Source organism: Thunnus albacares, chromosome 5, assembly GCF_914725855.1.
Source record: "Thunnus albacares chromosome 5, fThuAlb1.1, whole genome shotgun sequence".
NCBI lineage: Eukaryota > Metazoa > Chordata > Actinopteri > Scombriformes > Scombridae > Thunnus > Thunnus albacares.
In genome coordinates this window covers 24,597,238-24,612,133 of record NC_058110.1, presented here as the reverse complement: position 1 = coordinate 24,612,133, position 14,896 = coordinate 24,597,238, and the positions used below count along the sequence as shown (strand labels likewise).

The 14,896-nt window shown below is 37.6% G+C and overlaps 1 protein-coding gene across 1 annotated transcript in view; it reads left to right on the top strand.

Moving 5' to 3' along the window:
* Window positions 1–3,440: 3,440 nt before the first annotated feature.
* LOC122982117 (acid-sensing ion channel 1-like) overlaps window positions 3,441–14,896 on the top strand; it is a 50,978-nt gene continuing 39,522 nt past the window's right edge. The window contains exons 1-2 of the mRNA XM_044351155.1: window positions 3,441–5,058; window positions 11,724–11,919. Coding sequence (XP_044207090.1) covers window positions 4,697–5,058; window positions 11,724–11,919 — 558 coding nt within the window. The 5' untranslated portion in view covers window positions 3,441–4,696. The remainder of the gene's footprint in view (window positions 5,059–11,723; window positions 11,920–14,896) is intronic.

Here is a 14,896-nt window from a genome sequence, read left to right as displayed (position 1 = left end):
GCGCTGCTCCGCCGCCCCCTGCAGGCCTGGAGAGGAACAACATGTCAGCACCACGGACAGCAGCCGCCACTGAGTTTAAGAGATAAACATCACAGGTTTATGTCAAAATTAGCAGCTAGATCACTTCTCAGTAAGCAAACCCACAAAACTTTACTCTAGATTCTAGTGGATATCCAAAAGTTTCAAAACATATTAAATAAGTCAGATTGACTTTAGGGGAAATGAGTATAAATTGAAAACATCTAAAATATTATATCCTCCTGAGAACCAAGGAAAAATGGTTTCTATATGTTTAGAGTAAAAGAAACACCTAACAATTTATACAAAAATATTTTTATTTTTATTTTTACAGCATGTCCACTGATTTTAGGCATGTTTCGGTAGATTTCCTATTGAAACAGAAAGTTTCATTTTATAAATTTAATTTGCTTTTCTTGTCACCCCTTGACTTCCCTGAGTGTGTGTTTTTTTTTTTTTAAATTTCAGCTAAGGAACCACTGAACAGTTAAACTCAAATCTCCTTTGATCTGTTATTGCTCTGGTATTTCTGTCAAAATAATTAATAACTCAACAATATTTGACTTACCCTTTCTTTTTATAAAAAAAAAAAAGTGCTTGTTGATATAGAAGCCATTTTGTGACAAATGGAAGAGGAAGTTGCCACTATCCCACCCCTACCCACGTAGTATCACTGGGGCGCCCAGATTGTCCCCTTTAGAGTACTGCAGGAATTAATAGGGTTACTCAAATGAGTAAAAGGAGAGATGTAAAACCAAAATGTCCACTACAGAGGACACATATGAATAGGTTGGCTCTCTAGGATATTTATTATAAAAATAGACATGGACTCTTGGGTTTTAATATTTCACACAGTGTTAACATCATATGGCTTAAATAAACAGCTAGAACGATCTAAAACAAATACAAAGTATAGTAAATTCTGTTTTATGGTGTGGAATAACAACATCTTAATCTATTCTCTACACACAACATCTATTGCACATCTGTCTGTCCAGGGAGAGTGATCCCTCCTCTGTTACTCCTCCTAAGCTTTCCTCCATTTTTTCCTGTTAAAGGGTTTTTTAGGGACTTTTTCTTTATTAGAATTGAGGCTCTAAGGACAGAGGATGTTGTATTGCTGTACAGTTTATAAAGTCCCCTGAGGCAAATTTGTGATCTGTGATATTGTGCTACACAAATAAAATTGACTTGACTTGAAAAAGATTATTTTAACAACTTCAAAGCTACTTCATGGGAAATAAAAAGGGGGAAACTGGCTGTGAAGGGATTAAATGGAGCAGTTAGAATAGTCTCGTAAACTCTGGGATAGGTACTGGATACAAAAAAATCAATAAAAAACCATTTATATTACTGTTTTTTATTTGGATATCCTGGCACATGTGAATGTCATGAGATGATTTTGATGTCACTTGCCCCCTTTTTTTATATATATCCCTCATTTCCTTCCTTGGCCTGAGGAAGACCTGTCGAAATGTCACAAATATAATTAGAGGGAGCTGCGGGTTCTCCTTGTATTGCAATTAAATGGAGCAGTCTTCTGGAAAACTTAGCTCTTAACTGAAATAACAGTCTCTGAACATTGTGATTGTTTGCCCTATAAATACCAGATTACACAGTTCTCTGCAGGAAATCCTCCAGGAAATTATTAGTAAATTACTGGCCTGTAAAATAAAGTGTTGATGTTTTATTTCCCAGCATACAATAGGGGTTTAAATTCTGTTTTAAACAGTCAGGAGTTAAATTCTGCTGGAGAAATACTGACTTCTTTAATTGTTTATTTATTAAGCTGGCCAAGGTAGTAAAATTTAAAAATATTGAGTTTAAATTGCTGGAACCAGCCTATTAAATACTAATAATATGTGTATGTTTCTTATAGTAGAATATAAACTCCCCTGAGGTTGCTGCAGAAAACATAAAATTCCCAGAAAAATATATTGGGCACTGCCCTGTTGGCAGCTGCATAATTTCTCATTCATTTAAAAAAACTCAAAATGAAATGCAATAGAAGTTCAGCTCAACTGCATTTCACTCTTAATTAAAAACAATGTCGATCAGTACTAAGTGTCGGCCTTTAAATGAGAGACTGTAGGTTAAAACACTTTAACTTCAAACTTATAGTTGGATTTGATGACAAAAAAACAGCATTTGTTTGCTGCAGTGTCACAGTTTGTTACCCTACAGGTGATGTGACATAACATCACACAGTCACATAACTAAAAACATCAACACATGAACCATGGGAAGAGTTTGCTTAAGCCTCATAAATATATCAAACTTAATACACATGTCTGCATTAGTTATCACTGTTTTGCCGGATTTGAGATATGAAATGCCCCCGGGCACATGCAGCGGCGAATGTAGAAGGACTTTTAATGTCACAGATTACGTTTTTGTTTTTTTTTTCTCCTTCATGCTGATTCATTTAGGGTGGGTAATGCATCTTTCATGACATGTTATAAATATTTTGTTATATTAACAAAGCTTGAATTAGCCGTGTTGCTCAGCCAGATCCATTTTTCACTTCAGTATCCAGCTAGGGACACTAACTGTCGTTGTTTATTCATGATGGTCCAATCTAAACAGGGCACATAGTATTTTCTTTTTTTCTTTTTTTTGGGGGGGCGACTGGTAATTAATTTGTTTTTGAGAGCAGCAAGTTAGGACACTCTGCACACAAATCACATCCGCACCAGAATCTCTCTCGAATTCAAGTTTGAATTAAATTTACAGAGAATGTAGGACAAAATGATTTTTTAAATAAACATGACATACACACATATATTAAAAGATCAGATCTGGTTTAATAATGCAGTGGTAATGATGAGAACTAGATGAAAAAAGATAAAATAAAAAGTCAAATGGAAGAGTCAGACTTTAAAGGAGCTCAGTAAAGTTTTATTTGTTTTTCCACTGCAGGGTGTAACATGCTCTGACATATTTAATATTTACCCCGAGTAAATACTGCATTATGTTTTGGCCTATGAGTGAATACTGGGCATTTGAGTTGGATTTTGCTCTGTCTCTACTTCCTGTTGTCGGCAGAACTCTCAGCGGTCAGTTTGTGGTCACTCAGTCTGTATTTAGTTAAATATTTGGTTACTTTTTTGCAGATAAAGTTCAGTTTACTCGTCATGAGGAGTACTACTCAGCCTGTGAAAACAGTTGTATAAAGTCTTACATGGTTTTGCAGGGAGCTTTCCAGTTTGATAATTTAACCCTGATGAGATAACCCTGATGATGTCAGAGTGACATCATCACACATTAAGAGCCTGTTACAAACTGCTTGTTTGGAGTTTGAAAGAAAAAAAGTGTGTGTTTACAGGCAGGGGGAGTCTAATGAAATCCGGTATTAAGTTGCATTATGGGAAATGTAAGATCCAGTGTTTTTGGGGCATAACTCATACTAACGAAAAAAAAAAGTCAGGATATCTCAACCTCTGCTTCTTCGATTTTGATAATTCTTTGTTATTTTTCTGTCTTTTATGAGATACAAAGTGTAATACTGAATCACTGGAATGCCACTTTAATGCCTTGTTTGGCCTCTTAGTTTTGTGTTTTGATCCAAATAACACTGAAGTTTACTTTGAAGTGTTTTTTTCCTTTTTTCTTGGCTATAGTTTTGTTGGTCCAAATTATTTTAACCTCTAACCTTCTCTCTCTCTCTCCTACGAAAAAAAAAATATTATGTTGCAAAAAGAAAGCTGCAGAAAGATGCTTTCCAAATCACTACAATAGAAAATGGCACTTCATAAATGTCCCTAAAGGAATCAGTATCTCTCTCTCTCTGTCTCTCTCACTCCCTCTCTCTGTTTTCACTCATTTCTTGCTCACGGTGCGGGCTGCGGTGCTGTGTAGTGAAGATGTGAAACTACAGTAACTCAGAGCTCACAGGTGAAGAGCAGAGCATCAGTTCACTCTTCTCTCTTCTCTTCACCACTGCTGCTGCTGCTGCTGCTGCTGCTGCCAGACAGACACAAACATGAGCGGAGGAAACCTCACGACTCACCACCGGACCAGAATAACCAACCGTCTGACTCTTTAACACGTTTTTATATTCCGTGAGTGGAGGAAACCTCCTGACTTGACCTGAAAATCTACGGATAGGAAGGGACATGAGTGCGGCGGAGCTACCAAGGAACTCTCAATAAATGAGCTGAAGTGTCAAAAGGATTTCTTTCTCTTTTCGGTCTCCGGGTTTCCTCTTGCTGGCGTGCAGGAATGATGTGTGCTTCGCTGGACTTATAATCGACCAGTAAATTCGCAGGCTGATGAAACACTTTGTCAGTCCTTGTTTCTCTTTGCTTTACTGCAACCCAGTGAGAGAACCGCTAAACATCACTGTAGTGTAGTGGTAATGGACTCTCGTTTTGGCATCTTGGTTATGCATGCTTTTGAGTCGCCCTGCTTTTGCATGTCTGCTTCTGTGAAATGCATAACTCACAAGTCCTGCTCGTCTGACTTCTTTAGAGAGCAGCGGATGCTCAAAATGTTTTCCCACCAATCTGCATGAGAGATGGCGACCAAAGTCCAAGGGTGGTTATCTACACGGTCACACCTGTTCGGGTGGACAGGTGAATGAATGCATGAATACTGGCTCAGTTTGTCTCAGCAGCAAGTGTTTTTTGAAGCTGTTTTCTGACTCCGGCATTCAGATCGAGCTTGTTGCACAGTAACGATGGATCTCAAAGTAGAAACCGAAGAAATGGACACAAATCAGCCTCCACCTCTAGAAGTTTTTGCGCACAGCTCGACCCTTCACGGGATCTCTCACATCTTCACGTACGAGCGGTTCTGCATCAAACGCTGCCTGTGGGTGGTGTTTTTCTTGGGCTCCCTGACCTTCTTGCTGTACGTGTGCGTGGACCGGATCCACTTCTATCTCGAGTACCCGCACGTCACCAAACTGGATGAGGTCACGACCCCGATCATGACGTTCCCCGCGGTCACCTTTTGCAACCTGAACGCGTTCCGCTTCAGTCGAGTGACACGCAACGACCTTTACCACGCAGGAGAGCTGCTGGCCCTGCTCAACCAGAGGTAACAAGTGCAATCACATTTATTTAAAAAAAAAAAAAAAAAAGTGCAAAATGAAGCTCAGAATTTAATGTCATGAGCTGTTTCTACTGTGCATGTGGCTTTTATCTCTAATAATTTATTCTGGTCATGTTTTTTTCAGTCTATATTTCCTCTTTAATATCAAATCATTTCTTAACCCTTACATACTGTTCATATTCTCACTCATATTTGAGTCCCTGTACCAAATTTTGAACCACAAATGTATTTTGAATCAATAAATATCTTATCGGTCATTACTTAATGATGTGATTGATCCTTCATTAATGTTTCAGAGAGCAGGAAGCAGAAATCACACTATATTATGATCTCATGTTATCTAATACATAACAGCCATGATTATTTTTATTAATTTATTGAATGTGAAGGATGCAACAGCATTGACCCAGAACACCCTCTATGTGCAAAAATGTATACCAACTGCAAAAAAATAAATAATTTTGAAATATTTCCATTTTTGTTGGAAAAGTCATAATATTTCAGGTTTAGAGAAGGTCATCTAGGATGTTTTTACTGCTTTCAAATGACAAATTGGTCAAATTTGACCCGAACAGTATGTAAGGGTTAAACTCTTCATCTTTTCAACCTGTCATTATAAATCTATGAATTGGTTTCATATTGCAATTATCAGTGGTGGAATGCAATTTACTGAAGTACAAACTTGTGGCTCATGTAATTTACTTTAGTATTCCAATTTTTTGCCACGTTATACTTCTACTCCACTGAAATCCAGAGGGAAATATTGGTCCTTTGACTAGAAATGTGACGATTAGGCAATTAGTTGATCAAAAGGAAATAAATGGGCAAATATGATGATTGATTAGTTGTTTAAGTTGTTTTTTCATGCAAAAATACCAAACATTTCACAGTTTCAGGTTCTCAAATGTGAGAATTAGCTGCTTTTTTGGTCTTATACATTATAGTGAATTGAATATTTGGGGGTTTTGGACTGTTTGTCAGACATAATAAGAAATTTTATGACATCACTTTGTGATTAAGGACACTGTGATGGTCATTTTTCATGATTTTCTGATGTTTTATTGACTAAATGATTAATTGATTAACCGAGAACATAATCAACAGATTAGCTGATAATGAAAGTAATCGCTAGTTGCAGCCCTACATTTGACTACACTATCAAATGTATTATTGACATACTTTGCAGATTAAGATTTTAGATACAAAACCTACATGATCTTATAAAATATGATACACATTGCTTCTTACACATTAATCCAACAGTATTAATAATGTAATAAAATGGGGTCAGGGGCCATTTTTCTGCATCGAGTACTACATTTTGCTAAAATACTTACACAGCTTGTGTGTTATTTTTAATGCAGAACCTTTACATGTAATGGAGTATTTTTACAGTGTTAGTATTGTTACTTTTACTTAAATAAAGGATATGAATTCTTCATCATCCACCACTGGAAATTTTGTCTCATACATCCAACGAACTCATAGTTTCTACATTTTTGAGTCAAACAGCACTTGGAGAGCAGGCTTTTCAGGCTTGAATTAACTGAGGCATTATAATCAGAGAAGTCCAGCCGCCTTGTTGGTGCAGCTGAAGGCTCTGGATAGTGGATCTGGCAACAGCATGTACTATATGCACAGGACAGAGCTCCAAAAGATTGAATCCACTTGTTTCTCAGTTGTCAGAGATTTTGCTTTCCTGGAAAGCAACCATACTGAAAAAAAAGAATGAATGAATAGCATATTTTCAGCGATTTAGAGCACGTACAGGGCTGTCCAAAAAACAGAAGAGAAAGAGGAAAGATCTCACAGAGAAAGAGAGGGAGAGAGGCTGTGACTAATCCTGGCTTTGGATGCCGTTTGAAACATGTTGCTATCCCTGCGGTGTTGTAATGTTGTTCCAAATGTCAACAGAGGCAGTGATAATGAAACAATCAGCAAGATGGCTTTAGTGCTACAGAGTATTTCAGGAGAAGAGAGAGTTGACCATAATCTGTCATCTGAATATTTAAAATAAATGAATAAAGTGAAAGCTTAGAGCTAAAACGATGTGAGTGTCTGACAGGCTGTCAGTTAAAGAGATAGAGGACAGTGCTAAAGGCCTCTAGTGGCTTTACTTTTATGTGGGTATACAGCCAACTTCTATCCTAAATTTTTAATGAAGATCCCAAACTGAACACTAAAATTAGCATTTTTTTTCTGTGACGCTGGTGTGACTGATAATCAACACTTGCCATCTGGATTTTATTTATTTTCATGAATGCATCTCTTAATCCCACATTTCCAGGCAGCGAATCACAAGGAAGACTTTTCAAAGTTGGAGACCAAAAGCATAAAGGGGCTGATTTTCCCTCTAAGTTTCTTTCTCCGTGTACTCATCTCAACTCTTACACTCTGATGTAGGTTTAGGGCTCATTATCCTGCCTCCCTCGGCAAGGTAGTGAGGCAATGCAACGGCACACTTAGCCGTTATACCCACGGCCAGAAATGAAAGTGCTTGTGGCATGAAATCCATTTAAAAATGTTCTCCGCCCACTTCCCATGTTTGGAGTCACTGGTCTGGGAAATGTCTTGTGGCATGATAGTTAAGCTGCACACATGCTGAAGTGTCAGCCCTCGCTGATCCTGTCGGCTCATGCTTATGGGATTTTATCTCATAAGTGCCTTCTTGGCAGGTTTTTCCAATACACAAACAGCGAGGAGCAAATGCCTCTCCTCAATTAAGTTCTCCTTCAATCAAACAAAAACACTCTCTGCCTCTGACATAATGGGGTTTAGACTAATCTTAATGTGTTACGAGGGGCTGCAGAGCAAGTGAACCCGGATGCAAACACAGACGAAGAGACTGGAATTAAGTAAAAGAGATTTATTGCAGAGCACGGGGAAGTTTAGGCTGGTAGCTGAGAGCCAGGAACTGAGGCTGTGGCAGATAGTGGGCTGAGGAAGCAGGTCCAGAGTGAGATCCAGGGAGACTAAGTTGTGCAGGGCTGAAGGCAGAACAGCAGGACTTGACCAGGCGAGGGGTAGAAAACAGGGGCCGGAGGCAGAGCAGGCGAGACTGCGGGGGACAGGAGACAAGGGTCAGGAAACGGGCAGAATCAAAAAATTGCAATTTGCCAAGAATCAAAAAGAGCCTTCAAGCATATCAGCACTAACTAGTAGGAGAGACTACGATCTGAGCAGAGTGGAAGCGGCAGGGCTGAATATATGTAGAGGTCTTGATTATTGAGATGACGTGCAGCTGGTGTAGCTCTGCTCAGACTCCTGGACACACACACACACACACACACACACACACACACACACAGGGAAAGAGAGGGAGGGAACCATTCAGAGAGTGGTAGCAGGTTAGGGAGACATTGAATTAGAGGTAGAAGGTGTGGCGGATGATGTTCCAGGGACAGATGTAACATAATGTCACAAAAAGAAAAAATCTATCAATTATTTTTTTAACCTTATTGCAGCTTATTATTGATTTAGTATTTGGAAGATTTCAGTTGATTTCAGAGTGTTAAATGTCTCTTTGCCCTCACGAAATTTTTTTAAAAAAGGATTATTGCGCGAGGTTGGAGGTTTTATAAAAAATTTAATCATGTTTATGTTGTAATTTCACATCATACATTACCAGCTCTTGTTTAAATAAGACAAGCCACAGAATCTCATTTGTATGGAGTGTATTAACAATACCTTACACAAAAGATCAATAAGAGATCATATTCACATGAAAGTGGCTACTTTCATATGATAAATTTCTAAAAAAAAAAAAAAAAAAGGCCTTTCATTTGAGGTAGAGTTTGAGAAAAAAAACCCCAAGCAATCTGCTCTTTGGTGAGCCCATTAAAATTTTGACATTTTTAATAATAGCACAGTAGGAGATCACAGCGAGGGTAGAGAGCCGATACATTTACAGCTATTCTGCTCTCTTTTAATACAAGGCAGCGTGGTCAGATTTTTGCAAGCTCCATTAAATGAAAGGAAATTTCCCAATGCCACTGATAATGCTGTGTGTGATGTGGGTTGTCTGGCTCCCCACTCGCGGGCCTTTATTCTCAAAAGGGACTATGGCTGGTGATATAGACAAAATGAAATATCACAGAAATTTAACTGAATGCCACACTGCAGTATCGATAATGTGATTATGTATGTGTGTCTTGGTGGTGTGGAATTATCGTTAGCGATAAAACATGGGGAGACATTCATTGTTCGTTTTATTAGACTATCTAATAAGTTTAGGATATTTTATTACTTCACTGTAGTCCAGCTTTAAAGACCAGAAAGAGACAACTTGATATCTCAATATTATGATATCCATTCCCAACTCATACCTGGTCACACATGCATGCACATGAACACAAACACAACATAAAGTATATGAAATAACTAGTTTGTTTCCCAAATAAAAACCATACAGTTGCTTGTAAAGAATCTATAATGACACACAAACAAAACCAAGAATATGGCATCAATTAAGCTCAGTTTAATATAAATGTATTATATAAATCATGAACGTTAACCCAAATGTAAATGAAAATTTTAAAAGACTTTAAAAACAATAAAACAGAAACATGCAACCAAAGCAACAAAAGTTTAATCATTTATCCTCTAATTATTGTGTAAAATAGCTGATTTTCATTTTATGATAATTTCTTATGCTTTTACGTGTCTTGAATGAGCACCTGAAATGACTAAATAAAAAAAGATGTAATAACAAGGTCTTATAAATTTTTACAGCTCTTAAACTGTTTTCACCCTCGTTGTCACCTTGTTAAATACTGGTTTTTCATTTACATGGTTTTGGGCTGTTCAAGACGTCCAACAAGACAAGAGTTCACATTCATGATTAAAACAATATATTTACAGAATTTATTTTTTAAATTCATGATATGGTTTTTATGTTTACATCAAGCTGAGCATGTGTTGACCCTTTAGAAGAGGCTACAGCCATGCTAGCAACTGTGTGACGCCGTACACAGCTGTGTCTTGAGCTAAATGCTGATGTCAGCATGCTAATATACTCACATAAACAACTTATACATTTGTTTTTGTAGTTTTTCACTCATCACCTTTTGCAAGCAGAATAAATTGATTCTCTTTGCAGTTGACGCTAACATACTGATGTTTGCAGGTATTATGTTTTCCATGTTGACAATCCTAGTTTAGCATGGTAGCATGCTAATTAGTGCTAAATACAAAGTACAGCAAAGGTTGATGGGAAGGTTATTCGTTTTGCAGGAGTTTGGTCAAAAACCAAGGTACTGGGTAAAAATTAAAATTTTGACCTGATGATGGTGCTGGGTGAAAAGTTAAGGGATCACCGAAGTTATTACAATTCATTTTTAGGGCGACATGAATGTGCGTGCCAAATTTCATGGCAATCCATCCAATAGTTGTTGAGATATTTCACTTGAAACTACACATGGGAACATAGCTATGGTACATCATCTAGGAACCATGAATGTCTGCACGCAATCTTTTGCCTGTTTATCTTGTAGATAGACTGGTACATCCATCTTGATGATGTAGAGATATTTCACTTCATAAATAAAAACTTTGACCTGCTGGTGGTACTACAGGGAAAGTCAGGGCGTTACTGAAACCAGTAGGAATGATCCTCTGGAGACCATGAATGTCTGTACAAATTTCATGGTAATTCCATCAAATAGTTGTTGAGATATTTCAGTCTGGACCAAAGAGGTGGACCAACGAACTGATACTGCCATCACTAGATCAACACTAAAAATCTGTAATGATATACAAAAAACAAACGACATGAAAAAGGCATCTTATTCTGCATGTTCTCGCTTATTTTTCCAGGTGGGATTTAGATCAAAGCTTGCCTTAATTCATGAAGATGTATCTAAGAAGTGACAGGAAGAATTCACAGATTGACAACATTAATGAGCAGAGATACTTGCAATGAGTGAATTTATTCAGAGTTAAAGGTACAATGATTTAAAAAAAAAAAAAAAAAAAAAAAAAAACTCTCAACAGTTCCCTTTCTTCTTCCTTAACCACGTCTTTAATATTTTAGTCAGCATTACTCTTACAGCAGGATATCAATCAGTTTGAGAATTCACATGAAAATTTAACCGAATGTCCTCATGTCCAAGACAATTCAATCAACATAAACATAAACACATTTTTCACTAAGTTTTAATCCATTTAAGTCGAAGTAATGTGTAGCCTGGAGCTGCCACACCGACAATGAATGGACGACTGGCTTTATGGGCCCCCACAGCTCTTGTCTGAACTTTATTATATTCTGTACAATAAAACATTACACTCTGGTAGTGCTATCGGTTCTGAGCCAAAAAATGCCACAGAAAAACCATCTTGTACGTTTTTACTGTCTGTTTTCTGTCCCTTTTGATTCACTCTGGACTGTATTATTTTTAGCTGTGTGTGAGCGGAGCAAAAGTTCACTGACAAAGACTCATAAACCTTCCTTGAGAGTGTGAAAAGAAATGTTTCAAGGCTGAAACTCACTTTTTATGAAGTCTGTTTTATCATCAGGCAGCGATTATTCGCTGTGAAGACGTATGTTCAAGGAAAATTCATAAATCCATCCCAGACTAGGGGATATAAAATTTGCATTTTGAAATGTATGAAATATTTCTTTGACCTCTCGTTCTCTCCGCTTGTCCGCCCAGGTATGAGATCAGGGACATGCATCTTGTGGAGGAGAGCGTTCTGGAGAGCCTGAAGGTCAAAGCCGACTTCCACAATTTCAAGCCGCGACCCTTCAATATGCTGGAATTCTACGACCGCACCGGTCATGACATCAACGACATGTTGCTCTCCTGCCACTTCCACGGGACCGAGTGCAGAGCAGAGGATTTCAAAGTGGTAAGTTTGAAGAAGATGATCCGATCATGATTACAGAATAAGTCTCGTGATATTCTTTGTTTTCCTTATTGTCAACAAATCCCACAAAAAGACCAAAAACCACGAATGATTTGATTCGACCAACAAAGTGTTGCCTGTGTAGACAAAGTCTGATATAGCTTATTCCTCTGTGCCATAGACATCCACCAAAAACTATTAAAGTCAAACTGAAATTTAAATTCTTCTCACTTTCCTTTTTGTGTAAAGAAATTAAATAAATATAATCTATAATGACACTACAGCTATGTTGTGCACATTTCCCCATTTTTCAAAAAAGGATAAAGCCATTTTGTGACATATCTGTGGAAACAGCGTCTAAGCTTCAGTCCTCTGGGTGGCGTTTCCCATGTTGACTGACCTGTGAGAGGGTCGTGTCCAAAACAAGCGGCAACTACCACAACCTAAATCTTTCTGCTAATAATCATATTTTTATAAAAGCAAAAATTACTGTCGTGCGGCTCCACAGCTGACAGTGATTAAGTCCAAAATCTCAACTGACTGCTCACTACTGAGTGTCAATTATATAGGGGGTAGCAGATGAGTGATTAAGGGAGTGGTTTCCGACACAGCCTCCCTCATTTACTCATTAGTGCACACTCAAAAAAAATGGCAGACAGTAAATATAGTGTACTGTTTGGTAAATATAGGGAGTGATTTCTGACACAGCCCCAGCGTTGCTAAGAGACGCCCCTTCAACTTTTATGTTGAGCTAATGACTGAAGCACGGTCATAGTCCTGTATAGCCTACAAACACTGATAAAAGACATTGTTTTCCCCCTTTTCAACATAACGTTGGTTATGTACTATTAGCATCTGTCCCTTTACAACATTCAACATTTTGGAGGACCCAACTCACTGTTAAGAAGCCACAGCAGCTCTGCTAAAGGTCTGCACCTGAGATTTTATAAGATTTTGTATTGTTACACCCTTTGCTGAATTTTCCCAGCAAAATGTCCTTATAGCTGTTGAATTCTTCCATAAATTTTAGTTAGAAAAGAACTCTTAATTTAACCAGACTTCATTGCAAATCAGTCTCTACTTATCTGACATCTGACTACTATAGATATAAGCCATAGTCAAAGTCTATCTTTGTAAAACTAGTTGTTTGAATATTACAGTGCAGACAACACACACAGTAGAAATCACTGAATTATCTATTTATAGTGGGTTAAAGAATGATGAACCCCCTGCAGCAAAGGACCTCTGAGTGAGCTGAAGGAAAAGGCATGTGGTTTTCTGACCTCAGGATACCTGCTGTGTTTTTGCTGCTTTGAAACTTGAAAACTCTCTCAGGTGAAAGTTGGTGACAATACATGTTGTTGTGTAGACATATATGTCTTTTATATTCCCAGGTGTATGAACATTTATAGTATAAAGTCAGACTGATTCTTCTTGTCCTTGTTTTATGATGATAACGTAGGGTTTATGTTTTGAATCTGTGCCGACAAGTTCTCGTTAAAATTTATGATCAAACATTGTTTTCAGCTTTTTATCTATTCAGTTGAATCCCTACGGCTCTGTGTAAATGTTTACATCTACCTTTTCATCTTTTTATTATCATTCTCTACTTCAAAGCAATATCTGTCTTTGAAATCAAACAAATGCGGAGAAGGGATGTGGAGATGGTCAAAGAAATAAAAAAGTGTTAACAGTCCATTTACATTATATATGCAACTGACAAGTGAGTTTTCCCTGTAGCAAAGAGTAGAGCTGCTGGTTATAATCTCTCTGCCATAAAGGCCTGCTGTTGCTGCTGGCCCACCCAGACTCTGCTGCCAATAGTCTCTCTGGCATTGGACGTGGTTTTTAATTTGGAGCTGAACATTGATCATTCCACAGCAGCCTCCCTGAATAGATTAGATTAAGTTTAAGGTAGTTTTCCTTTTTTTTCAAGAAGCCTCTCATATCTTTTCAGTGGATATCTGTGGTGGTGTGGAAGAAGTTGTAGATCCTTCTATACATATCATCCATTATGTGGTCACTAACATGTCACGTTGCCAAGTGTTTGAACTGTATAGCATCGATTTAACCAGGAGAGTTGACTAAAAACAAGCTTGTATGTGGTGGCCTGAAATATGTATTTTTGGTGGGGGAATATTAATACACATATTCATACATGAAGAAGAGCCACTTACTGTAGCAGCTGCACTGAAGTGGCTTTGAAGTGCTTTGATTTCTGCTTATGGGCAGAGAAAACTGTATAACTTTTATTATTTTTCCTATTAACCCAATGAAAGAAAAACCTTTTTGTCTCTGGGCTCAGTTTGAAGCAGTGAAGCTGCAAGATTACCTCAAGTATTAGATGTCTCTGGTAGCACGAAGCAACTCTGACCTATTTTTTTTTATTTTTCTTCAATGACTCCTCTTCATATTTACAGTTCAGACACCTGCCTACATTAGTGAGCTACTACAGCCCTGTAGGTCTCTTATGTTGACTGATTCAGGCTTAAAAAAAAGGAGACTCTGCCTTCGACGTTGTGTAAACTTTTGAACAACAGCTCAAGAGCTTTGAACCTGTTTAGATCTGCCTTTATTTGGTTGTTTATTGTATTATTTTCATTTTGTATTTGCATTTTATACTTGTTGCTTTTGTCTCAGTTGTGTAGCAACAAAGGACTGATCTAAAGAGGTGCTACAGTATCAATATCAGTATCAATACAGATAAATTACTTAATTACTCTGATCAAAGGTAGAGAAATACACCTTATCAAATGCTAAATATTAAAATTTAATAGCTTAGCATTTTCTTTTATTTTTCAGCTTTTTTTTGCAGAGCTGATAATCTAATATGAACATGAAAATACACTGTTGACCTTGTGGACACATATCTAAACTTTCTAAATGCAAGGTCCATTTACTTAGCTATTCCTGGAACTTTCGATTGTATCCCACAGCCTTCTTTACTGAATGAAACTTGCTCCAGTGACATTCACCATGC